General features: G+C 32.0%; 1 protein-coding gene across 2 annotated transcripts in view; it reads right to left on the reverse strand.

Annotated features, from left to right (window-relative positions):
* Positions 1 to 25823, reverse strand: part of LOC115887262 (leucine-rich repeat serine/threonine-protein kinase 1) — an 80535-nt gene extending 54712 nt beyond the window's left edge. Inside the window, exons 1-12 of one of the 2 annotated variants that reach the window (XM_030906643.1) lie at positions 25621 to 25823; positions 25269 to 25466; positions 25051 to 25216; positions 14185 to 14344; positions 13734 to 13899; positions 13328 to 13443; positions 5432 to 5600; positions 5202 to 5324; positions 4970 to 5146; positions 4715 to 4909; positions 1894 to 2541; positions 1518 to 1681 (exon numbers count right to left, since the gene is read on the reverse strand). In XM_030906643.1, the coding sequence (XP_030762503.1) occupies positions 1518 to 1681; positions 1894 to 2541; positions 4715 to 4909; positions 4970 to 5146; positions 5202 to 5324; positions 5432 to 5600; positions 13328 to 13443; positions 13734 to 13899; positions 14185 to 14344; positions 25051 to 25216; positions 25269 to 25466; positions 25621 to 25674 (2336 nt within the window). In that variant the 5' untranslated portion in view covers positions 25675 to 25823. Of the gene's footprint in view, positions 1 to 1517; positions 1682 to 1893; positions 2542 to 4714; positions 4910 to 4969; positions 5147 to 5201; positions 5325 to 5431; positions 5601 to 13327; positions 13444 to 13733; positions 13900 to 14184; positions 14345 to 19666; positions 19918 to 25050; positions 25217 to 25268; positions 25467 to 25620 lie in introns of those variants that run through there. The other variant, XM_030906644.1, reaches the window with a different exon arrangement.
* Positions 25824 to 26784: the final 961 nt, after the last annotated feature.

Raw genomic sequence — 26784 nt, forward strand, 5'->3', positions numbered from 1 at the left:
CAACGTTTCTTAATGACGCTTGTCTTAGGTTTCACTAAAGATACCACTATAATTTTTAACTATTGTAGCCATGTTGAAAAAGTAACACAGTATATTATACTCTGCAAAAAAAATCCTTTATGGATATCTCGCCACTGCACTGCAAGAAAATCTACAGAATAAAATAGTTATTTTTTGTAAACATTTCTGCGTTAAACCTAAACGGACGCTGCTTGTCAGAAGTTATGTTTACAGTAATACAAATTTGGCTAACAAAAAAAAAAGAAAAAAAATGCTTAACGTTTCGGAAAGTTATCTCTTTCCATCGTCGGAAGCAAAAAAATTACAAAGAATAAAGAAAAAAAAACATTTAAAATATTTAAATTCAACTATTCGAGAACGTAAAGTGTTTTCTTTTTTAAAACAGATACGTCTACAAGAAACCGTTGACGTTCTGTTAAAATGACATTTTTAACTTGATATTTAAACTTCAAAATTAATAATTACTACCTGATAGCAATTACTTAATAAGGTAAAACCAAAAAGCCCCAAACTTTCTGTATGATTATTTTTAAATTTTACGTATGTTATGTTTATTTATGTTATGTTCTTTAAAATCAAAGAAGCGATTACCATACATTACTAACATCTATAGATGCATGAGCAATACATTTATTTTTATTAGATTGAATTAAAAAAGCCTCTTTTATTTTCCTTTTAGAGGCTATCGCTTCTTTCATTATAATTTTGGCGTTATTAAAATTTATTCTGTGCCCTGTGTCCCAGGAATGCTGAGTATAAGTGTAAAAAAAGGTGTTATAAAAAGTTTATATGATAGGGCAAAAATAATATGTACAGACGACATTTCACTAAATAGAGATATAAACCACATAAAAAATACATTAATAAAAAACGACTATCCACCATATTTTATTGACAAAACATTAAACGAAATACAAACCCCAAATCATAGACACAATGATAACAATACACAATATATACAACTTACAATTCCATACATACGAAGCGTTTCGGAAAAAATAATATAACATACGAACATCTTTCAAAACACAAAATACACTTATAATAGATCCATTTTATCACATACTAAACCAATGAATACAGAACAACAAACAAAAAATGTAATATACCAAATACCCTGTGAATGCGAAAAATTTTACATTGGTGAAACATCTAGACCCTTAAATGTTTTTTAGGAGATTTTCACAAATCTAAGATTTGTCAGCATTCCTGAGACACAGGGTACAGAATAAATTTTTTAATAACGCCAAAATTATAATGAAAGAAGCGATAGCCTCTAAAAGAAAAATAAAAGAGGCTTTTTTAATTCAATCTAATAAAAATAAATGTATTGCTCATGATGATGTTAGTAATGTATAGCAATAGCTTATTTGATTTTAAAGAACATAACATAATAAACGCTATGGCTACAATAAACGCAATTTTGTGAGCAGTAATTTTTTTACCTCTGTATTCTTAATCACAATGACATGTTTTTTGGAGGTATTAATACTTACAAATAAAACCTTTCTTTCTTGCGATATCTCACGGCATGAATCGCATCTTCATTACCAATGATTTTATCAAATTCAGTTATTTCATTTTCCGAATCAACTTCTGCAAAGCTAGAAAGATGGCTATCACTTGAGCTAACACTCATTCTATCTAAATCTTCTTTGGTCTAAAAAATTTCATTTTTTTAGCAAGATCGCTAAAAATAGAATAGAAGGTGCAAAAAATAAATATTGTCTATAAATCTTTATGATATATGAAAATGAGATATTACTATCACTAAAGATGCGATCTTTTCTCAAGCAGGTAACGGACGATGTTCCATATTTCAATAGCCCTTAATATAGATATAATATATGTATCATTACAAAGTTTACTTACGTCAACAGATGCTCTAGGCAGATCTTTCAATAAGTTAAATGAAGCATTTAGTTCCTTCAATTTCGGAGCTAACCACATCTCAAACGGCAATAATTGTAATTTATTGTTTGAGACAACTAGAGTTATCAAGTTAGGTAATCTAAAAATTGCTTCAGGTATTTGATCTATCCTATTATCCTGCAAATAGAGCTCTTCCAATACGACGCAAGAATAATTTAGTTCTTTTTGCACGTTCGATTTTTTCTTTGAATTCTTTTTAGATGGAGATGCTTCCGGCAGCGGCAGTTTTTCGATTTTATTTTGAGAAACGTTTAGATACTTTAAACTTTGAAGAGAAAATACAGCCAATGGCAGAGCCGATATATTATTGTTAGAAATGTCGAGTCTTGTAATCGAAAACAAGGCTATATCGTAGCTCTTAGGGTTCTGTTTTAATTTTTGGTTTAAGCTTAGAGCGGCATCTATGAGCCATTGGGTTTTTATCTCAGACAAACCACATTTTTGATTGTGCCAATTTATCATTGTTGGTGTATTGGGAAATAAATTTGAGTATGTTAAGCTGGACACTGTTGAGAATATTGTCATATGAGAGTTAATGTTTTCGGTCATGGACTTCTTATTTATTTTATATTCTGGATCGGGATGGGCCTAAAAACAATAGGTTATTCATTCAATATTTTTTTTATTTGTTGCAAATTTTTTGCCGCAGCATATACAGAGTAATTCAAATTCGACCCCCACCACTGGAATCTCTATCTAGTATATCATTCTATTATTATAGAACTGTTTTATTATTTATATTTCTTTTTAATTTTAGATAGTATAGTTATAGTATGTTATTGTAAATTATAAAATTGTATAATAAATTGTAAATAAACTACGTTATTATAAATTGTTAGAAAACAAAGTTGATGATGATGGTTAGGTTAGGTTAGTTAAGTTCATGATGATGGTGAAAGAAGAAACGTCGGATGAAAAATCTGAAAACACTGTTGTGTAGCTGAAAAAAAAAGCGGCAATGAAAATGTGGCTTTAGTTTTAGGACACCTTGTCAAATAACGTCAGAAAAAAAAATAAAATCCTTAATTTTCGGGTTTTCACGAATATCACCGGAACTACTCGTTTTATATGTTTCTAAACAGCATATTAGTAGGCACTATAATGCACAACTTTATCCTAATTTAACCATCCTTCTTCATCCGATCTTCTATATTTTAAATACTCCAAACCAATGGGCACCTACTTCAGCGTCCTTCAGGCAAAAATATACGCTATTGAAAGATGCGTACAACGTATCTTAGATAGGAACTATCGGAAACAAGAAATAGCCATCTTATCCGCTCGTCAAGCAGCACTAAACGCGATCAACTCAGTAACTATCAATTCGAAGTTGGTCAAGAATCCCTAGAGAACCTGAACAAATCAGGCAAAGAAAATCCAAGTTATCCTACTCTGGGTGCCGCTCACCAAGGGATAGAAGGCAATGAAAAAGCAAATGATCTAGCTAGAAAAGAAGCGAACACTCCATTAACTGGACCAGAACCATTCCGTTTTCCAAGCGGAAACCAACTAAAAGCGCAACTGAAGAACCTGGAAGAGTCCATCCGTAACCTGGAATGGGAGTCATCCAACGATCTAAGACACTCGAAAAAGTTCCTCAGAACTTACGACCGAGAAAAATCAAAAATTTGCCTCGATTTAAGTAAGAACAATCTTCGGATTGTCACGGGGTTTCTAACAGGACACTGTCTCCTCAACGAACACCTCAGTAAGCTCAAGCTGAGAAACAACAGCGAATGCAGATTATGTGGGGAAAATGGGGAAACAGCAGAACATCTTATCACTGAGTGCGCCGAGACGACGACCATTCGTGCCATGAACTTTGGTACGGCTGATGTAGAGGATGGAGAGCTGACTTTTGTTACTGAGTAGTAGTTACAGATACTGGCTTTTGTGGAAGCGCTCAGACAGTATGATGAGTTATAACTCGTTATAACTCAAGAAAGGGAAACACACAATAAATCTGTAAGGTCGAAGTTATTAACTATTAATATTATTCTACAACCTGTAATGGGAACCCTTCAACGGTTTAAAATACTCGAAGAAATTTTTCAGAACTTACGACCGAGAAAAACCACATTTGCCTCGATTAAGTAAAAACAATCTTCGGATTGTCACGGGGTTTTTAACAGGAGACTGTCCCCTCAACGAACACCTCAGTAGATTGAAGCTAAGAAACAACGGCAAATGCAGATTCTGTGGGGAAAATGAGGAAACACCAAAACACCTCATCACTGAGTGCGTCGAGACGATAACCATTTGTGCCATGAAGTTTGGTACGACTGATTTCGGAGATAGAGAACTAACCTCTGTAAAACCGTCTCAGATGCTGGTTTTTAATGTTATAACTAGTTATAGCTCAAGAAAGGGGGACACAATAGATATGTAAGATTGCGGCGATTAACCCCCCTCCCATACATTCTATATCTCCTCTAGTTTTCGTTACCCTGTATATCTGTTAACAAAAATTTAAAAATACAATCGACCATAGAAATAACAGAAACTGAAAAAAAAATAAACAATAATGAAAAATTCGATTTATTAAATTTAACCTCTTTAAGGGCCCGTTCTACAAAGCAAGTATATACCAGATATAACCAATTCATAGAATATCTATAAAAATTTCCGTTCAAAAAGTATAAAATGTTCAGAGAATAGTTATTCAGAATTTATATTTGCATTGTAGAATAGGCCCTAAATGTATATTTTATTTGAACAGATGGTATATATGGGTTTAGGTTAATTATGGGAAAGTTCTTACTTTTGTAGACAGCAATTTAGCTATGAGCGTTTCATCCTTATTGGCAACAGCAACACTTAATGCTTTGCATTCGTCATCTCTAGCACCACGTTTTAACAATAAATCAACTATAGCCACATCGCGATTTTTGCAGGCTTCAACAAGTCCGGACGAAGTATAATTAACATCTTCATCGACTGAACAACAACCTACATCCTAAATAAATATTATGTTTACTTAATCTAACACTTTATGTACTATATTTAACTAGTTTACCTCATTTAAGTCATGATACGGTTTAATTGCAGCATTAGGATTGGCTCCCCCATTTAATAACGCTAAAGTTATGTCATAATGTTTACCCTTTATAGCTGCATGTAGAGCTGTTTCAGTGTTATTATTACAATACATATCAAAACGCAATGGGCAAATCGTTCTTGTATTGCCATCAAACTGTAGATTAAAATAAGTTAAATATTAAAGTACATCTAAAATATGCATACCTAACCTCAGATTCTGGAGAGCTGTCTTTAGTTAGATGCAGTTTTGACATTATATTCATTATGCCGTCAGATATTCGTCTTTTCGTAGGGCTTAAGATTGGTTCAGACAACGGGGTTAAATCATCACCCTACAAATAGGAATTTGTAATAAGTGTTCAGTTGTCATAATTTTTATAATTTTATATATCTACTGGTGTACTGGCACCACTGAGCACACTGTACTTAAACCACTTACTGAACTAGCTGACTCAATAATACGGGTCGCTTTGACTTTAAATTTTAAAATAGCTTCAACCAGTTTCTTGTTACCCAAAAGTGAAGCAACATAGAGGATATTTTGGCCAGTTGCATCGCGTTCGTTTACATCATAAGGCATAAAATATTCCCATTGTTCTGTAGAATCTCTACAATTAAAACATTAAAAGTCTTGAGTATAGCAATAAGCATCTTAGCAGACATTAAGAAAAAACAATCATAGTCTGTTCAGCTAGAGAATACGTGATTTCGACAGAAATATAAAAAATGTGACAAAAATTAAGGTCTACAAATTATAGTCTATTTCTTAAAGCTTGATAGCACAAGACCTTCATTATAAATGCAAAAGGCGATGAAAAGATGGGACCAATTCCATTTGAAGGGTATATGTTCCAATGAAATTCAGACAGCTTAACACTTTTGTAGATGGACACATTCGGTACGTTTGCCGAGAACAATAGTATTCTCAGATACTGACCGCAGAAGTGTCGGGTATTCGGGTTTTAAGATTTAGTTGTTGATGTCATTTGTAAATGTGAAATCAACACATCTCAGCATTTACAATAAAGAATACAAAATGCATTCGGAAGTATAAGAAAAAGAAAGTTCAAAGAGCTATAAATAAAATGGAACGAAAAATAAATTTGTGCAATAGGGAGGGCGGTAACCCTTTTGAACATGTAGAACATTAGAAATTAGTTTGTAGAAGTTAATTTATTTATAATAACTACGATTAATATTATGCAAATTATTAGATCGTAGACTGAGATTTCAAATTCACAATAAAAAAAAGTTAAAAATAATATCTTTAAAATTGCTGACTTAGATATTATTTGTTTGAATCTTTCAATTGGCTCGATTTTCCTTATTCAATGTTAATTAGTGCTGATCAATATTGTTGCGATTAATATAATCAGATTAAATAATTTAAAAAACAAAAAAATATAAGCAAGTATAAATTCGGAATAACTATTCTCTGAACATTTTATAATTTTTGAATGGAAATTTTAATAGATATTCTAAGAATTAGTTATACCTGGGTTAAAATTAGTTTAAATAAATTGTGTTTGAATGCCCGAAACAAAAAAAAATATGAAACTGTGGCATATCATTGTACTCAGGAGACCGAATTATATCAAAATCAGAAATAAAAAATGCAGATCCGTATTTAAAAAAATTAAGTTGGCTTTTGTATCTCACAAATTATCAACTAATTTGAAAATCTAAAAATACTATCAGATAGCCCTGATAAAGTGGCTATGAGAATGTTGTGACGGTTCTGTTTAGTGCGGGCAGTGTATAAATGTAAGCCGACGGCAGTAGCGGTCGCCAGCCCGGTGAAGAGGGGGGCGAGCGGACGAAAGGAGTCGAGGCGGCAGTCGGGTGTCGACCACGATTAGGGACACTTAGACTACGTAATTTTTTAGTATTAAGTAAAACTTTGTTATCTGAGTCAAATTAATAAATCGACCACTTGTGCACATGATTCGTCTTCTCTTCCTCACCCCGAACACCCAGACCCTGGGAGCAGTATCCGTCTAAGAGACTGCTGCATAAATTGGCGCTCAACTAGAGGCTTGAGGTAGAAGTTTGGAAAAAGAAATCCGGAAGGAGTTGCAGTAAAAACAAGTAGGATCGTTTTTTATTTACTTATAGTGGGAGTGTACATCATTGAGTACCTATACTAAAGAAAAATATTCTCTAAAGTGAGACATATAGAGACATAAAAGGAAAAACTATATTATTATTTTATTTGTGTTTTTATAAAAGAAGTTATTGGTTTTTATATATATATATATATATATATATATATATATATATATATATATATATATATATATATATATATATATATATATATATATATATATATATATATATATATATATATATATATACCTATATCATATTAATACAATATTGTTAATTTCATATATGTAAATCTTATATAAAAAGAAATACAATGCCTCCAAAAAGAAAATTGAAAAAGAACAGTAAATATTTTGAGGACAATGTTTCAGAGGAGGAAAATAGTCAGTCCGATTTTTCAGAAATATTTTTAAAATTTAATTCAGATATTGGAAAATTACAAGAAACCGTTGCTAACTTATCTTTAAAATTAGAAAATAAAAATGAACCAAAAAGTGATGTACAACCTCATATGCAGTCGCATACAGACAATCAAGGGCGTAGATAAGGGGGGGGGGTACTGGGGGACAGTACCCCCCCCCCTGACGCTTGACGAGATACGAGAATTGAAATAGTCATTGACTATTAAAGGATTTTTTTTAATTAATATCCGACATATAAAAACACTTTGTATGCTTTTAATTATGTTGATTTATCGTTTATAATATGTTCGACCTAATTAAAAGCATACAAAGTGTTCTTATTGGCCAGGACAGATTAGTGGGGTTAACTCTAATCAATATCCATAAAGATATTGAAATAAATGTTGATGCTGTTATTGATAGGTTTTCCAAACAGCGTACTAGAAAACTTGATTTTGTTTTGTAGTTTTATTTATAGTTTATAGTTTTATAGTTTTTTTTGATAGTTTAGAGTTTTTTATTTATAGTTTATAGAAAATTAACTAACAAACGTCGTTGTTTCATTTTTGTTTATGTTATTAACAAATCTATATTTTAATTTTTGTGTTATGTTTTTATATCTTTTTGAAGACAAAAAAATCGCCGTCGTTTTAATTCGACAAAAAAATTCCGACAGTGATTTTTTTGCGACTTAATCATAGTACCACCCCCATAGCATACACCTATCTACGCCCCTGCAGACAATGTAAACAATTTTAATTTTTATATATTAAACTGGAGAGAATTAGGGGGGTCGAATTTGAGTTTCCAGCCTAATGGGAAAGTTCACCCTATGGTGTTCTTAAGAAAACTCAAGAAAACTTTCATAGATGCTGGGGTACCTCCAGAAAAACAAGCTAGCTTAGCTATAAATTGTTTGAAAGGCTCTGCAGCTGATTGGGCAAGTCTTAGAGAACATACATTTAAAAATTTTAATGATTTTGAAAATGCTTTTGGCGATAGGTTCTGGGGGGTCGATAAACAAAGAGAGCTTTACCTCGAACTGAATTACGGTAAGTTGAAGGCGGCAAACACGCGGACTATTTTCTACACATGGTAAATCAGGCTAGTTTTTTATCAACGCCTATGCAGGAAAATAATTTAATTGAAAAATTATCAAAGCATTTTTCACCGGAAATAGAGAGGGGCATCATCACTCTGGGTTTTAAAACTATTGATGAAATTCAAAATTATTTATATAGATTAGACGAAGCCGACGCTCGGCAAAGCGATTTTTCCTACACGTCTCTAGCGGCGCGGCGAGATCAAAAAGTGAATGTGAACGGCCAAGTTAGACGCGGCGGCGCAGGCGGCGGCGTAGATCGGAGCGGAGACTTTTCGAGAAATAACGGTCGTTGGCGCGACAACAGTGATAGGAGGCCGAATAATTCGCGCGATGAAGGAAGGCAGGGCCGTATCGATGATAATATTTGTATGTTGTCGAATTTTATTGAAAAGTCTGAGGATTTATTGGCAGATTCCGACGGTGAAATTAGTAGTGAGGAAGATAACGATTTTAAATCACCTATTATACAGGGCGATATCTGTAACGAAAAAGTTGAAATTTTATTAGACAGTGGTAGCGAGGTGTCGGCAATTTCGCAAGATTTTTATGAAAGAATAAAAAGTAAACAAAATATTCCTATATTACCGGTTACAAATAGGTCGATAATGATTGCGATTGGTGTGAAGCCATATCGAATTAAAAATCAGGTCTTGTTAACAATTATTTTAGACAAAATTAAGTTTGATGTTCCGTGTTTAATAATTCCAAAATTAAATAGAGATATTCTATTCGGATCTGATTGGATGAAAGTATTCTCCGCGAAACTTGATTTTAAAAATAAGATGCTTAAGTTTACAGTAGACAAAGAAAATTATAATGTGAAATTTGTAAAACCGCAAGATTATACCGAGGTAGAATCTTTAGTTATAAATAAAATTGAACTAACTAGGAATAATAGTACTATTGACGATAAAGGAAAAATAAAACAAAGGCATGTTTACGATAGTACAGACCTTGAGTTAGTAGTAAATAAATCAAATTTAGAAAAAGATAGGGATAAATCTAAACTTTTAGCAATATTAACCGAATATAAAGACGTATTTTCTGAAAGTCCAGGGCTAGTTAATAATTATGTACATCATATTAACATGAAAGATACGGAATGCTTTAATCCACAGTTATATCCGATTCCTTTATGTTACAAAGCGGAAGTAAGAAAATATATACACGAGATGACAGAAATGGGTATAATTAAACCAGAGTATACAGAGTACGTGTCACCTTTAGTAATAGTTAAAAAGAAAGATAAAACTATTCGAGTTTGTTTGGATGCACGTTTTTTGAATTCTAAGATGAATAAAGATTTTGTAAATCCGCCTAATCCACACGAGATTTTATTTAATTTTAAATAAGGTCAAGTTTTAAGTACCATTGATTTAACGTCATCGTATTGGCAGATCCCGATTAAAAAAGAAGATCAGAAATATGTAGGGTTTATTTTTGAAGGATTATCGTATACTTTTAATAGAGTACCTTTTGGATTATCAACATCTATGGCGAGTTTAATACGCTGTCTGACCAAACTATTAGGGGTGACGGATTATTTACTGGTATATGTAGATGATTTAGTTATATTTTCTGATAGCATTGACCAACATTTACAGCATTTAAATATTGTTTTAAGGAAATTAAAATTAGTGGGCATGACAATTAAACTACGAAAATGTCAATTCTTTCGGAATGAGGTGCATTATCTCGGACATATTATTTCTTCTCAAGGGGTTATGATAGATAAAATCAGGGTAAAATCTATTAATGAATTTCCAAGACCGATTAATATTAAAGCATTGAGAGCGTTTTTAGGTTTAGTTAACTATGATAAAAGATTTTGTAATAACTATTCGGAATTAACATTACCGTTATTAAATTTACTTAAAAAAAATCAAACATGGAAGTGGACCGAAGTACATGAAAAAGCGTTTCAGGATATCAAAATGTTATATTTAAAGGTTACTATGGTATATCACTGTGACTTAAATAAGGAGTTTTATATCGAATGCGACAGTTCGAATTACGCAATCGGGGGTTGTTTATATCAACTTAATGATAATGATAAACAAGTTATCGCTTATCACAGTCAAACGTTAAAACCTCACCAGCATAACTATACTGTAACGGAAAAAGAATTGTGGGCTTTGATCTGCTGTTTGAAGCAGTGGAGATTTGTATTGTTAGGTCACAGGTTGATCATCAGGAGCGATCACAAATCTTTAGAATATATGTTAACTTGTCGATTGAAAGGGGCACGTTTGACACGATGGATTTTATTTCTGCAAGAATTTAATTTTGAAATCCAATATATAAGGGGTACAAATAATATTACTGCGGATGTCCTATCGCGCTATCCGGTTAAAAATAATATTAAATCTGAGTTTTTTAATGTTCAAAATACATCGCTAAAAAGTATTTCGTTGATGCAATTACCGGGCTATTATTCGGAATTGAAGAAAAATCTGAAAAAGTTACGGCTAGATCAATTAGCAGAACCATGGATTAAACGTAATATTAAATTACTGGAGGAAACTAATCATGAAAAAATATTAAATTCAAGGGAGAAACGTGTTATAAAGTGTTTTATTTTACATGAAGGGCTCTTGTTTAAGAATCATGATTTGGGATATAAGGGATATCGTCTTTGCGTTCCACAGTCTCAAGTTTTTGAGTTAGTTAAGCAACAGCATGAATATATCCGACATTTCGGGAAAACTAAAACCTTTTGGTACATGCAAAAATATTTTTATTGGCCGAAAATGAGTAAAATGGTTCGACAGATAGTAGCGGCATGTGAATTATGTCAGAAATCAAAGACTTCTCCTACTAATTTTGGTCCGACTCAAGCGGTGGTTCCGAAGAAACCAGGGGAATTAGTGTGCGTAGATTTTATGGGGCCGTTGCCACAAGGAAGGGGTGGTGTGACCCAGCTATTTGTTATCGTAGATGCTTTCAGTAAATATGTAAAATTATATCCTTTGCGGAGAGCTACCGCATCTGCTACACTAAAACGACTTTTTGAAGATTATATTCTAACGTTCAGAAACCCAAATGTATTCTAAGCGATAATGGTACTCAGTTCTCTTCTTTGCAATGGAATGAAAGATTAACAAATGCAAATATTAAAGTTAAAAAGATTTCAGTATATTTTCCGCAGGGTAATATTACAGAAAGATACAATAAGGAAATAGGTCGATTATTAAGGGCGTATTGTCATGAACAGCACACTAAATGGCCTAACCAATTATCTTGGGTTGAACTTTGTATTAATCATATCATTAATGAAAGTACAGGTTATACACCAGCATTTCTCCAATTTGGACGCACACGTCAGAATGTAGTTGAAAGATTTATAAGCTATCCTAAAGTTGAAAATGCACCGGTAGATTTAAACAAATATTGGATACTAGCCTATGAAAATCTAAAGTCAAAAGCAGAACGGCGAATCGCGAAACAAAATTTAAAAATAAATCCGGTTATTTTCAAACCAGGCGATTTAGTTTTGGTTAAGAAACATGCCCAATCATCTGCAGAAAACAAAATAATTAAGAAATTTATCTTACTTTATGAGGGACCGTACATTATTACTCGAATAGCGGGACCCAATTCTTATATAATTTCTACTAAAGAGGGTGAGGAACTTCTAGGGAAAAGAAATGTTAGAGATTTAAAACAGTATAAAGAATATAAAAATGACTAGAAAAAAAAAGACTGCATAGGAGGGCAATCTTAATATTATGTTAAAAAAAAATGTTAATTCTTTCGGAAAACAAAAAAAAAACTTGTTAGTTATTAGTGTTAGTTTTTGAGCAATTTGGTTTGCATTTACACTTATTTGTTCTTGTTATGTAAGCAGTTTTCTTTGGGATTATTTTATTTGTGAATTTTATACCATATTATTATGTTCTATTGGTAATGAGCTGTAATTTCTATGTTTGTCAGCTACTTAAATGTTTATACTCCGTATTTAGATTTAAGTAGGGGGGGTGATGTGACGGTTCTGTTTAGTGCGGGCAGTGTATAGTTACGAAGGATCCAGACAAAGAAGCCGACGGCGGTAGCGGTCGCCAGCCCGGTGAAGAGGGGGGCGAGCGGACGAAAGGAGTCGAGGCGGCAGTCGGGTGTCGACCACGATTAGGGACACTTAGACTACGTAATTTTTTAGTATTAAGTAAAACTTTGTTATCTGAGTCAAATTAATAAATCGACCACTTGTGCACACGATTCGTCTTCTCTTCCTCAACCCGAACACCCAGACCCTGGGAGCAGTATCCGTCTAAGAGACTGCTGCAATGTGCAATTAGTTTTTTAATTTTCTAAAAAGTAACGACAGGAAAAATATAAATGATTTTCAAAAAAATCTGTTTTTTTCCAAAAAAACTCAGCAATCCTTGAAATTTTTAAAACTTTTTTGATGGCATCTTGGTGAACATCCCAAGGCGCAACTTTGCTCCAATTTAACCATCTTACGTATACATACCAACGTATCTATTACGGTTTCCGAGATATCAATGCTCGTATCTCAAGAGAACAAGTTATTCAAGAGCAAAACAAGTTATTTTATTAAATAAAAAAAGTCGGCTGATGGAATTTGTAAAAGTTGCAGCGCCTATGGTTCATAATGTTTTATGGCCTCAAATCTTCTTGCTGTGCTATCAAGCTTAAGAAATAGACTATAATTAAACTGACGTGCATTCATTCATTGTGAAGAATATAATATATTGCATACCTGTATTTTCTAAGCAAGTGAGAGGGATACGGAAAATAGAACAGTAGTTCTAAAACCTGCACATGACCGTTAATGCAGGCGGCATGAATAGGAAGCCATCTTTCAACTGTGTGTTGCTAAAATCATTGACTTAATTTTACTCAATTACCTGTATAGTAAAAAAGTAAATGTTCTAATTAAGACCTTTCTTGAAATACTTCTGGACTATAAGTTTTAATTTTAATAAGTTTATTTCTAAGATTTTTTAACTGTACAGATTTGTATAAATAATCCGCTAGTTTTCAAATTTAAACAGTTCATAAAGAAAATCCTATAATACAATAAAAATATTCATACAAAATCACCAATATTTATTATTTCAAAAACTATAAAGCATTACTCTAATAAAATTAGTCTGTTAATATACCTGTACGAGCTCGGGAAATTTCAATAAAAGCATCTCGACAATATCACGATGACCCTGATAACACGCTATATACAAAGGAGAATACTTTGTTACAGAATGGCATCTACCATCCGCCCCATACTCTAGTAGGGTTTTAACTATCTGGCTATTACCAGCTTCACAGGCTCTAAAAGTTATAAAAAAATATATTTAAATATAATTAATTACAAATATGTATGTATAATACAAAAATTAATTTAGTTGCACTTCAAGACTACATTTTAAAATGTCATACATGACATTTATAATATATAACATATTATAACTACTTATTTAGCTTAACTGACAACTGATTGATTTACCTACTATAATAAGACATTTCTGTAAAAAGAGTAGGAGAATTTGTAAATATGCTATACCTATCTGCATTATTTATTATTAATGTATTTTCGAAACTCTTAGTTCTACTTACGAAAATAGTAATGTATTGGCACCACTAGGTGCCATGTTAATGATAAGCTCAGCATCTTTTTGTAAAGACAATAAAAGTTGCTGTACAGAATTGACATCTCCCTGAGAACAAGCATGTCCGATGGCAGCATGTATGTCCAATCTAATTTTTTCTTTGGCATCTAAAATAATATATCTAATAAATATATATAAATATTATATATATAAAAATATATATAAATAATAAAATAATATATATAAATATAATATATATAATAATATATATCAATTTCATAAAAGACCAATAATGCCTAAAATAAGTCAACGTATAAAAGTGTACCGCCGATACCGACGATAGCTCGAAGCGCACCGATCTAATGCAGTGCGCGGGCTTACATTTATTTCAACGTAAAATGAAAATCACGTGTCGGTCGATCGCGCCGATACCTCTTCAATGCGCGTAGAGCTTTATCCTGACCAAATGGAACGAGGATGGCTCATTAGCATATTTGGAAAAAACATTTTTTACGAATAATTTAGTATTACATATCTAGTTGGTATTTCAAGTCAAATTGTTGTTACATTTATGGTCGTAGTAATTTAGACTGAAATTTAATATGCTATTTTTTAAGGGAAAATGTCAAAAGTTAACATATTAATGATGTCATTCTATTCAGAATGCGGTATGATCGAATAAAAACGGCGTCCAGTTGGCTTGGAAATCACGATCGATGGCATTTCCTATATAAATTTACATACAAAATGAAAGCGATCTTCATTTCATAGCCATCGCTGACGCCGTTTTTATTCGATCATACGGTATTTCAAGTCCAATTATCTGTACACTTATGACCGTGGCACTCTGATTGAAATTCAATATACCATTTTTTTTAAATCGAAAATGTCAAAAGTTGACTTATGATATGGCATTCTATTCAGAATACCATTTTCTATCAAATAAAGTAAAAAAATAGCGAGTGTGCCATTTAAAAATCAAAAGCTGTAGTCATTTCCGGTGAAACAGGAAACGATTGAAACTAATTGAATACGTCAATCATTTCTCATTATGTCACATACTAACGTACCAAATCTCGTTTTTATCTAAAAAAAATAAATAAGTTGTGAGCCACATTTGAAAAATTACCCGGTATACAAAAAATATTCGTTTAATCCTTTTAGATATAGAAAAAGAATTGACTAAAATATGTATTATAAAAGGTAAAATAGGTATAATCACGAAAAAAAAACGAAATGCGACACTAATCAGCCACTCCTGTGTGAAAATAACAGAAATTAAAATAACAAAGTTAAATATCTTCAAGGTTACAATGGTGCAAAATTGTACCGCAAACATCCACTGATTAATATCTATAGTTTTTCAAATTCGGATTTTACAGCGGGTACGTGTACAGTCAAAAGTTTTATAGTGATGGAGTGATGACTCTATATGTCAACAGCGTTGCTCGTTTTATCGATAATAAATAATAAAGAAATAATACACATAAAATAACTGCGATCGTCAACTCTGACGGCAGCTTTTTCTATCGTATGATACCTACTTTACATGGGAAACATTTCCAACTACCAAAAAAAGTAATCCTCCAAGTGGTCTTTGGAATCACAATCGCTGATAATTTTTATCGGACCTACTTCCATAAGTCATTTATTCAAAAGTAAATAGTCAAAAGTAAATAGTTTTCAGGCTCAAACCGATTTTCAAAATATATTTATACTGAATAGATAGAATAGATTTGCGTGTGAATAATACTGATAATAATACGTGTGGATGATTTGCGTTGTTCGGACACTTTTTAACTTTCCCTATTTAAATACTAAATTAATTTTGACAAGTTTCATGGCAATTTTAATTAATAAACTTATTAGGGTAAACCTGGCAGAAATTATCAGCGATTGTCATTTCAAAGGCCACTGTGACACTGTTTTTTTATCATATGGTACAATATGATCTAAAAGATTTATGACCAAGCGTGCTCTGTATAATGACAGAAATACAACTTTTCTGGAAAATAACATTGGATGTTAAAACACTGCAATCATATAATTAATTTTATGTGAGCGGATAATTTATTGGTAACTAAATCAAAACAAGACGAAGAAAATAAACACGACATCGAACTAACAGAGGGTGTCCCAATATTCCGTGGACATAGAACTACTACGTATTTTTGGAATCAAAATAAATTCATTGGACACAATTTATCTCTATACAAAAGTGCTTCGTTTGTCCCTTAGAGGATATCAAACTTTAAAAAAATAAACACATTTTTTCAGATATTATAACAACCGTTATCTCGATTTGAATGATATTTGATTGTCTATGTCAGTGGCGTAGCGTGGGTTAGGGTCGCCCGGGGCGGAGAGCCTCTAGGAGAGAGGTTTGCTGCCCCTACAGAATCCGTCCGCCGCCCTAATAACAACTTTTTGTCGCCCCGCAGGCACTTGGAGGGTCGCCGCCCGGGGCGGTCTGCCCCCACCGCCCCCACCGTGCTACGCCACTGGTCTATGTTATGGTAAGTGCTTTAACATATATGACTTACACAAAAATCAAGAATAAGTACAAGAAGGGTGAAAATTACTCCCCTATATAAATTTTATTATAAATATTTTCCTACTCAACCGACGAACGATTTTTTTTCGTAATATGATCTTACTAGTATTTACTACATTTTTTGTCTCTTGTAAAAAACGCCACCGTGCATACTTTATGAGGAAAAAAATATTTTTCCGAAGCTAACTTCCAAAAAATGTTTTTGTCACATCAAGCTATGGAGGCGAATAAAATGTATTATGCTCTAATAATCTAGTTCGCAAAAATGTGGAATTTTATGTTAGTACCACCAAAGGTAACACAAATTATATTTGACAAAATCTGATAAAAAGCTTAAAAAATTTAAAAAAGTTAAATTAATTAATATTCGGGTTTATTTTTTATTGATGCTTTCTAACGGACAAACGAAGCACTTTTGTATTATATAAGGTATATTATGTGCAATTAACTTATTTTGATTCAAAAATACGTACAGGGTGGTCGAAATTGGTCTGTTTTAACAGAGAAAACCTATTTCCTGACTAGATAGAGCAAAACCGACATAGATGTCATGGACTCGATTTCTGACAAAGGTTTAATAGCGTAAACCGCCTGTTGATACTTTCACTGCCAACTGAGATACGGGGTCTTTTTGAATTTTTTACCATTTTGAAAATTGCCCATAACTTTTTTATTTTGTAAAACGTTATTAAGGCACTTTTTTAGGCACAATCCAGTGGCGTAGTCAGTTTTTTTCTATGCTTGCTCTTTTTGTCAGAAATAATAAAAATATAATTTTTTAAATGGAAATCATAGTTGGCTATGAACTTAAAAAAATGCTGGCGTTTTACCCTTTCCAATGATCTAAAGTTATGGACATATATTTCTAAGAATGAGAGAAATATTAGGTTTTTGATCTCTATATCGAAGCGGGCCTTGATTTTGTGTTGACCTACTTGCCTAATTATTTTTTATCACAATTTAATATTCTATATTATTATTTATCTGCATAATTAAAGCCTTTTGAAAAGGTAAATTAACATTCTATATTAGTATTAGTAATTACAATTGAAATCGATACAATAAACAAAGAATAAAACTAAAAAAAAGTATTTTTTGACTGACGAATATAGTTTAAAAAAAATCTTTTGCGCACAGAGTTACAACAATTTATTAGGCGAACTGATGTAATAAGTCCAAAAGCTTGCCTAGTAGCCTTCTGTAATTCTTCTCTCGTCCCAATGGTTCTTCCCTTATATATAATGCCTTTTAATTTCCCCCATAAAAAAAGTCGAAAGGAGTTACGTCACAGGACCTAGCAGGCGAAGATATGGGTTCCCTTGTTCCAATCCAATTCTCTCTAAATTCTCCATTTAATAGTGCAGTTGTAACCCTGGCTTTTAAATTGTAAATGGTAATAATTAATTGTAAATGATAATAATATAGAATGTTGATTTACCTTTTCAAAAGTCTTTAATTATGCAAATAAATAATGATATACAATATTAAATTGTGATAAAAAATAATTAGGCAACTATAGGTCAACACAAAATCAAGGCCCGCTTCGATACAAAGATAAAAAACGTAATATTTCTCTCATTTTTACAAATAAACACACATAACTTTATATCATTGGAAAGGGTTAAACGCCAGCATTTTTTTAAGTTCATAGCCAACTATGATTTCCATTTAAAAAATTATATTTTTTATTATTTCTGACTAAAAAAGCATAGAAAAAAACTGACTACGCCACTGGATTGAGCTTAAAAAAGTGCCTTAAGAACGTTTTTAGAGAATTTTATTATTCCGGGAAATACAAAAGTTACGGGCAATTTTCCAAATGGTAAAAAAATCAAAAGACTCTGTATCTCTGTTGGCAGTGGAAAACAGGCGGTTTAGGCCATTAAACGTTTCTCAGAAATCGAGCCCATGACATGTCGGTTTTGCTCTATCTAGTCTGGAAATAGGTTTTCTCTGTTAAAACAGACCAATTTCGACCACCTTCATCCACAAAATATTGAAACTTTTTTTGAACTATGTTGTAGGTCTGCTTTGGAAAAATAAATTCTCCAAAAATGTTTTTATCAAAAACTATGCGATATGGCATTTTTTACAAGAGACCATTTTACGAAAAAATTATCGATCGTCGGTTGAGTTGGAAAATATTTATACTAAAATTTATGAAAGGGGAATAGGTTAATTTTCATCCTTCCCGTAGTTTTTCTTGATTTTTGTGAAAGTCTAATATTAAAGCACTTAGAAAAACATAGGCACCCCATATATCATTATAATAAATAAATATTTTAAAAAATCTGTTTATTTTTTTCAAGTTTGATGCCCTCTAGCGGACAAACTGAACTTATTTTTATTTCAAAAATACACTAGTAGTAGTTCTATGTCCACGGAATATTGGGACACCATGTATATAATTAAATTACGAGTTAATATAATAATCTGGTGGTATGCAAGTATAAATAGTGCAATTTAATTAGCTAAATGTAAAAGCATTATTTATTATACTGAAAATTACTTGCCATCGTTAATATTAAAAGTAGCAAAATCGTCGAAAAAATATTCGCAGGCTTCAAACGCCAAATCGGCTGGCCCGCGATATTTCAGCCTTTTTGCCATTGCAATTTGTTTAAAAACGCACTACTATATCAAAAGTACAAAAATATATTCTCTATCGCAAAAAAATGTATAATACATTTTATTTTAAAGATTTCCGTACACTAATTCGCCCCTCAAAGAAACAGACTTGAACAGCTGTTTTGCAACCCCATACAAACGAAAAATCGATACAGGGATCACCGACGACGACGTAGCCATTTCGTGAGGAGACTAAACTATGAAAACACCGACACGGCGACACGCATAATAAAGGTGTTTAATTACTTAATAGCGGTTTCGTGCGTTTGTACGATTCTTGAAAAAAATAATCACAAGTATCACTTACGCTAGTAGGGATGTCCTTAGTTTTCCGTGTCACTAAACCAGCCGTTAAAATTAAACTTCCTCTTCAATAATAAAATAATTAGGGAGGTTAGAATAACTAGGAGAACAAGAGTAAAACAGCAGCGGGCCACGGTTTTGTACGTGCTGCCCATCTTCGTCGAAATATTAAGTAATTATTTGTTGTTTTTTGCGGTGATATAATGGGATGCGGTGATATATTGTTCGTTCCTGTCGCCGATATCTCGCGCAAGAGATGCAACTAGCGCGAAAGCGAGACGACGCAATACGAAGGCCCTATTATCACGAACCATTTCGAATAATTTCATAGCGTAAAGGTTTAAAGGTTATCAAAACGCCGACGAGGCTAGAAACGGCCTATCTAACAGGTCGCGTACTTTTGATTTAAGACAAAGTAGTAAGAGAGACACGGGTTTTGGAATATGTACACACAGGGCGTTCTAGAAAAACTATGACAAAGTTTGACAGATTAATTTCACATCGAGTGTGATCAAAATATTTTGTGTTCAAACAGTCTGCGGGCATAGATAATATAAATAACTAGCGTGTACCAGCGACTTCGTTCGCGTCGAATTAATCATTTCTAATGGTGATTATAAAGCAAAGTCAGAATTTCCATTATCATACAAACTGGATAAAATTTTCTCAAATTTATGTCAGCATGAGAAAAAACAATATGACGATATTATTATATAACTTGGTAATATTTGAGGGGCAGTTTCATCTCGTTGGAATTTGACTTTCGAAAAATCCGTTTGCCAAAAATAAGCTCAAGTCAAGTCAAGCAGTTTAAGCAGAATCGTGGTTAAGAAATTACCCAACTTTTTGGAACACCTCTATGATTTTTAAAAAATTTCAAAATATGTAAAAAACCAAATAAATTATGCTTGTCCAAGCGTTTTTCCGAAAGACTAACCGTTTTTTAAATAACAAATATTGTAATATTTGAGGGGCGTTTTCACCCTCTTGGAATTTCAGATTTGAGAAATCCCTCCTTATCGAACCTCTACACCACACAGTCAATCCGTTTGCCAAAAATCAGCTTTAAACGTCAAGCAGTTTAAGCAGAATCGTGATTACTCAATGGTCATATTTTATGAAACACCCTGTATAAATTTATAAAAAATCTTAAAATATGTAAAACAACAAAATAAAATATACGTGTTTAAGAGTTTTTCCGAAAAACTCACAGGTTTTTAAATAAAAAATATTTTAATATTTGAAGGATAGTTTCACCCCCTTAGAAATCGAGTTTCGAAAAATTCATTCTTATCGAACCTCTACACCCTAAAGTCAATCTGTTTTCCAAAAATCAGCTTTTTATTTTTACGTCAAGCGCTTTAAGCAGGATCGTGATTAATCAATGACCAGATTTTTCGAAACACCCTGTATACATTTTTAAAAAATCTTAAAATAAAAAAAAAACAAAATAAAATATATGTGTTTAAGCGTTTTTTCGGAAACTGGACCGTTTTTTAAATAAAAAATATTGTCATATTTGAGGGGTGGTTTCACCCTCTTGGAACTGGAATTTCGAAAAATCCCTTCTTATCGAACCTCTACACCCTAGAATCAACCTGTATGCTAAAATTGAGCTTCTTACGTTGAGTGGTTTGAGCAGGATCGTGATTAATCAGTATGTCAGTCACTTAAAGGATTTTATACATATGTATACTAGCGTGTACCCGCGACTTCGTTCGCGTCGGATTAATCATTTGTAATGGTGACGATAAAGCAAAGCAAGAATTTCCATTAACATACAAACTGGATAAAATTTTCTCACATTTATGTCAGCTTGAGAAAAAACAATTGAGAAACCCCCCCTTTTCGAACCTCTACACACCACAGACAATCCGTTTGCCAAAAATCCGCTTTAAACGTCAAGCAGTTTAAGCAGAATCGTGATTACTCAATGGTCTCAATCGTGATTACTCAATTTTATGAAACACCCTGTATAAATTTTTAAAAAATCTTAAAATATGTAAAACAACAAAATAAAATATACGTGTTTAAGAGTTTTTCCGAAAAACTCACCGGTTTTTAAAAAAAATATTCTAATATTTGAGGGGTGGTTTCACCTCCTTAGAATTCGTGTTTCGAAATATCCCTTCTTATCGAACCTCTACACCCTAAAGTCAATCCGTTTTCCAAAAATCAACTTTTTACGTCAAGCGCTTTAAGCAGGATCGTGATTAATCATGTGAAATGATGAAATACGTAAATAAAGTTTGTTTTTTTTTCGTAATTTCGGAGAAATGGTAAGGACTAGGAAAAAAAAGAGTTGTAGGGCGTCAAATTTTACATAAAAATGATCTCTATACGTTTTTTGTTCAAATCAAAATTAACCGAGATAGGGTGACTAGAAGCTAAGGGATGATAGTAGAAGTTAAAAAAAATCATGAGTTGCTGAAATTCTTTCAATTTTCTCGAAAATTATAAACTCCAATTCACATTTTTTTAAATTCTCCCCTGGGAAGGGTTGAAAAATTATAAAGTGTTTTTTTAAGTTTTGGGAAAGTAACCAGAATTAGAAAGAAAAAGTTCAAATTTATAGAGCGTCAAATTTTCCATAAAAATGTCTATACTTTTTTTGTTCAACTCAAAATTAACCAAGATAGGGTGGCTAGAAGCTAGGGGATGATAGTAGAAATTTAAAAAAAAATCATAAGTTGCCAAAAAATTCATATATTTAACAATTTCTTTCAATTTTCTCGAAAATTATAAACTTGAAATGAAAATTTTCGCTTGAAAACATTTTATTTTACCATTTTCTCTACTGCCGGTCAAAATTTCATTTTGTCATTCGTTCCCGCTATGTCTTACACGTATTAAACTCCAAATGCCGCGGCTCGTGACGCCAACAAGGTAAAGTATACTACGTATAGAAAATATAATGAGTTAATGTGCGATAGATATAGTTTATGTTGGCCAATGACCGCGTCATTCATAAAAGAATTTCAGTCATATCGCTGGAAAAATTTCGTTTGGGCAGTTTGGGTGTTTATAAAAACTCAAATTATAAAACTTATATAGGTATAGCCTAATATGTAGTTAAATTAACTATTGTTCTTTAAATCAAATTAAAACTTGGTCCAAAAAGTAACACAGGGTGAGACAAAATTAATATTGTACATTGGTCACCTTTAAACGCATGTTACTCTTTTATTTTAAATAGAACACCCAGTATATTATTCCGATATTCAATAGAGAATTCATGTCTCTTCAAAGTACTATTAAGGTTGCCTACCCCTCAACAAAGATTTTCCTAGATATTTTCATTTACATGATTTGATCTGAGTAGATCTTTATTGTTTGATAAAAACTAGGTGGTTGTGATATGTCTGACGTTACTTCATCGTAGTTGTCTAATTAGTCCGACTTTAACAACTAGTTATCATTTTGTGTCATTAGAGAACAACGGCATACGGTCGAGTCGGCCGCTGCTGGCACGTATACGTAGACGTAAAGAATCTTTTACATGTATAAAAAATAAAAAATAATAGAAATGCGCATGCGTACGTAAACGTTTACGTGTTTGTAGGCCGACTCGACCGTATGCCGTTGTTCTCTATTTAAAACAGAAAAAACTCACTTATCCTACATCACATAGAAATTATATGATTCTATTAGTTGGTGAATGCAGTGTGCATTCTGCAATTAATATAATACTTAAATGCTCTTGATTTTATCTAGTCTGGATATAAGGTCTAGTCTAGTTTAAATTATTGTAGCTGCTTTTCGAGGTAGCACTCCACATAAAAAGGCTTTCGAGGTAGCACTCCACATAAATTCCTTTTAAAATGAAAAGATCCTTTTGAAAAGACATCATTTTATGCAGTTAATAGGAAATGAGGCATTTTGAGCATATTATTTCATCTAGCTAATTTTTGTCACATAATTATAGGTTTATATCTAGTTTTAATATTCTATAATATAATAATATCTCCCGTATATAGCGTTTAACGCCTTGGGAGTAGCAAGGTAGAGCTTGCTATACTAGAGCCGTTCGGTATACAAGGAAGGTAATGTGGCTAGCACTACGCTTCAACCGCCTATTATTACCTCAAGATTGTGAATCCCAAGTACTCATTTAAGGATGAGTCGACCTAGGTACCCAAACTATTCTTATTTTAATAAAAATAGTCGGCTGATGAAACGCCGGGTGTGTGAATTGAACCCACACCTTGAGATTGGTAGACGAGAGCCTGTACCTCTACGCCACCGGGCACCTTAGTTTTAATTCTATAATAAGTAAAATATGTTTTAAACGTGTATTTTTTCATTATTGTTGAGTATTTTACTCTACAATCTTTAATTTTTGTTAAATTAACAAAAGGTATATCACACAGCCACCCTAGATTTTTTCAAATAATAAATATCTACTGATGCAAAATCATAAAAATTAAAATATCTAGGAAAATCTTTGTCTGAGGGGTTGGCAACCTTAATAATATTTTAAAGATATATAAATTTCTTATTGAACACCGGAAAAATATACTGGGTGTTCCATTTAAAATAAAGGAGTAACTTGCTTTTAAAAGTGAGTAATGTTCCAGATTAATTTTGTCTCACCCTGTATAACTTTTCAGGTCAAATTTCAATTTGGTTTAACATACAATGGTCACTGTATATCAGGCTATACAAGGTCAACTAAGATTTAGGCAGCTGTTATCGAAACAAAATTTACTCTTCATTTTCACAAAATGTGAAATATGTCAAAATCTTTAGATTTTAGGTATATGATCCTTTAATAAAACTCACCTTTATTTTTTTCCTAGAATCCGAAAATCAATTAATATATAGGGTGTTCCATTAGAAAAAAAAACACAACTTTGATGTGTAACTTTTTTTGGGGACACCCTGTATAATTCTATATATTTTTATAAAATGTTTTCAGTTAACCTACATATTATGCTGCCAAAATTTCATTTCGATATAAACTACCATTCTCCTTGGAGCTTCCGCGGCCTATGAGAGGCGCCACCCTGTACCTACAGGGTGGTCCATTAGAGCGAGGACATCCAATAACATTGAGATAAATATTTATTAATGTACTAAACAATAAAGAATTCTTACAACTCATTTTATGTGATAGTATTAAACAAGAATTGTTTAAATAATTATTTCAAATATTATAATATAAAAGACTTAAACTATACATGGCGTAAATGAATAAATGCCAAAAAAATCAGGAAGTGATTTCGTTTTAATAAATTAGTTAGTTTCAAGTTTTAATCTTCTGAAGATACTAACATACGCGTACCATCATGTCCAGTGTTAAAATATACTGTTTTGGTCTCGGTTTTGGTGTATAGTTGTAAACTAGTGTTTGAATTTTTTATAAAAAAAAAATTAAATAAAACATACCTGCCGCTTGCTTCAGTAGTTCAACAACTTTTATATGTCCAGATTTCTCAGATATGTCAAGTGCATTGAGATTGTTCATATCTTTTATCCAAATATCAGCATTATGCTGTATTAATATTTCACTATTTTTATAATAGCCATATTCAGCACATAAATGAAGGGGTGTCTATAATTTTATTAATAAATATTTAATACTAATTATGACTTATATATTTTGCCTTATCCTCTCCCCTTGGTCCACATGGTATATTAGGATCAGCTCCAGCATTTAACAGCAATTCTAAACATTTAGAATGTTCAGTTATCACAGCTGCATGTAAAGGTGTTCTACCCCAACTATCTTGCGAATTAATAAACGTTTGCTGTCCACCTTCAAGTAAGTCTTCTAATAATTCAGTATTGTCCCATAGGGCGGCCTAAATAAAAGTAAATACAATATATATAAATATATATATATATATATATCATAATACATAAAATATAATTATTAATGAAAACTTCAGAACAGATCGTTAACGAATAGCTAATGTTAAAGATTACCTAAAAGCTAAATATTAATAATTTTATTACCTGGTGTAACAACCGCCCTGGAAAATCTTCTTCTTCAGGGGATGAATCCAACATCTCAACGTTTATAATGTTTCAGCATATAGAATACATATCTTTGATCAATGATACATTTATAAATTGTTATTATAAAACGCTATTTGATACTCGATAAAAAATGCTATTAATTTTTTAATTTGTGTCACATTTGACACAACTGTCACAACAAATCAAAATAAAACAACAAAACGTCAAACGCAAAGAATGCTCTCTCATATCGATATCCATAATGTATCGATACCATGAATAAACGACAATAACTACGTTCATCATCAAGTAAAAAATGTCCCATTAATCGAAAAACATTCAATACCTAATATAGATAAATATATTTTTGGTAAAGGTGTGGATCCGGTGGCTGACCTTGAAGCCCATATTTGCTGCATTTGATCATCGATACTACGCTAGCGCACATCGTCGATGTTGCCAAATTGCAGTTTATTTTCGAATTATTTGCAGTTGAAAAATTTTTTTTAGTGTTAATCATGCGTTAATCAATAATAATACAAATTCTATAATTAATTATATAATTTCAGATTTATCTTGATATCCAAAATTAAGGTAAGAAGGATAATGAGGATTATGAAATGAAAGTATTATGAATATATAAAATTGTAATAATCACAGATGAGATATGGAAGTGGTTGAATAATAATAACATTTATTTATATATTTACATTAAAATTAAAAATTATCATTTACGATTTTTTTCTTAATGGGTTTAAACTTATTAGAATTGTTTTATTTCTTTCAAGTTATTTAATTTCTAGTTATTTACAGACAGGCAACAATAGTTTTGATTATCTGTATTGATGTTTTGAAATACAACCATGACGAGTCTTATAGAACAATACACGTCAATGGGAGATAGAGGTAACATATTTTACCTATAATGTTACTAATATAATATACTTTCATTATAATGTTTGTATCATAATTTCTTAAAAATATCAAGTCAGTGGATTAATAGCAATTTTAGACATATATTTTATCGAAGAGTGTGTTGATAAGACTAAAATAAGCTTTATGTTTTATCTTTTTCTCTTTAGAAGGGAGATTGTTTGTGTCGTAGAATACATTACAGTATTTAATATCGTGTACTTTGATATTATTTTCTTAATTTACTGT

This window comes from Sitophilus oryzae, unplaced genomic scaffold (genome assembly GCF_002938485.1).
Source record: "Sitophilus oryzae breed Bouriz unplaced genomic scaffold, Soryzae_2.0 scaffold_557_pilon_pilon, whole genome shotgun sequence".
Classification (NCBI taxonomy): Eukaryota; Metazoa; Arthropoda; class Insecta; order Coleoptera; family Curculionidae; genus Sitophilus; species Sitophilus oryzae.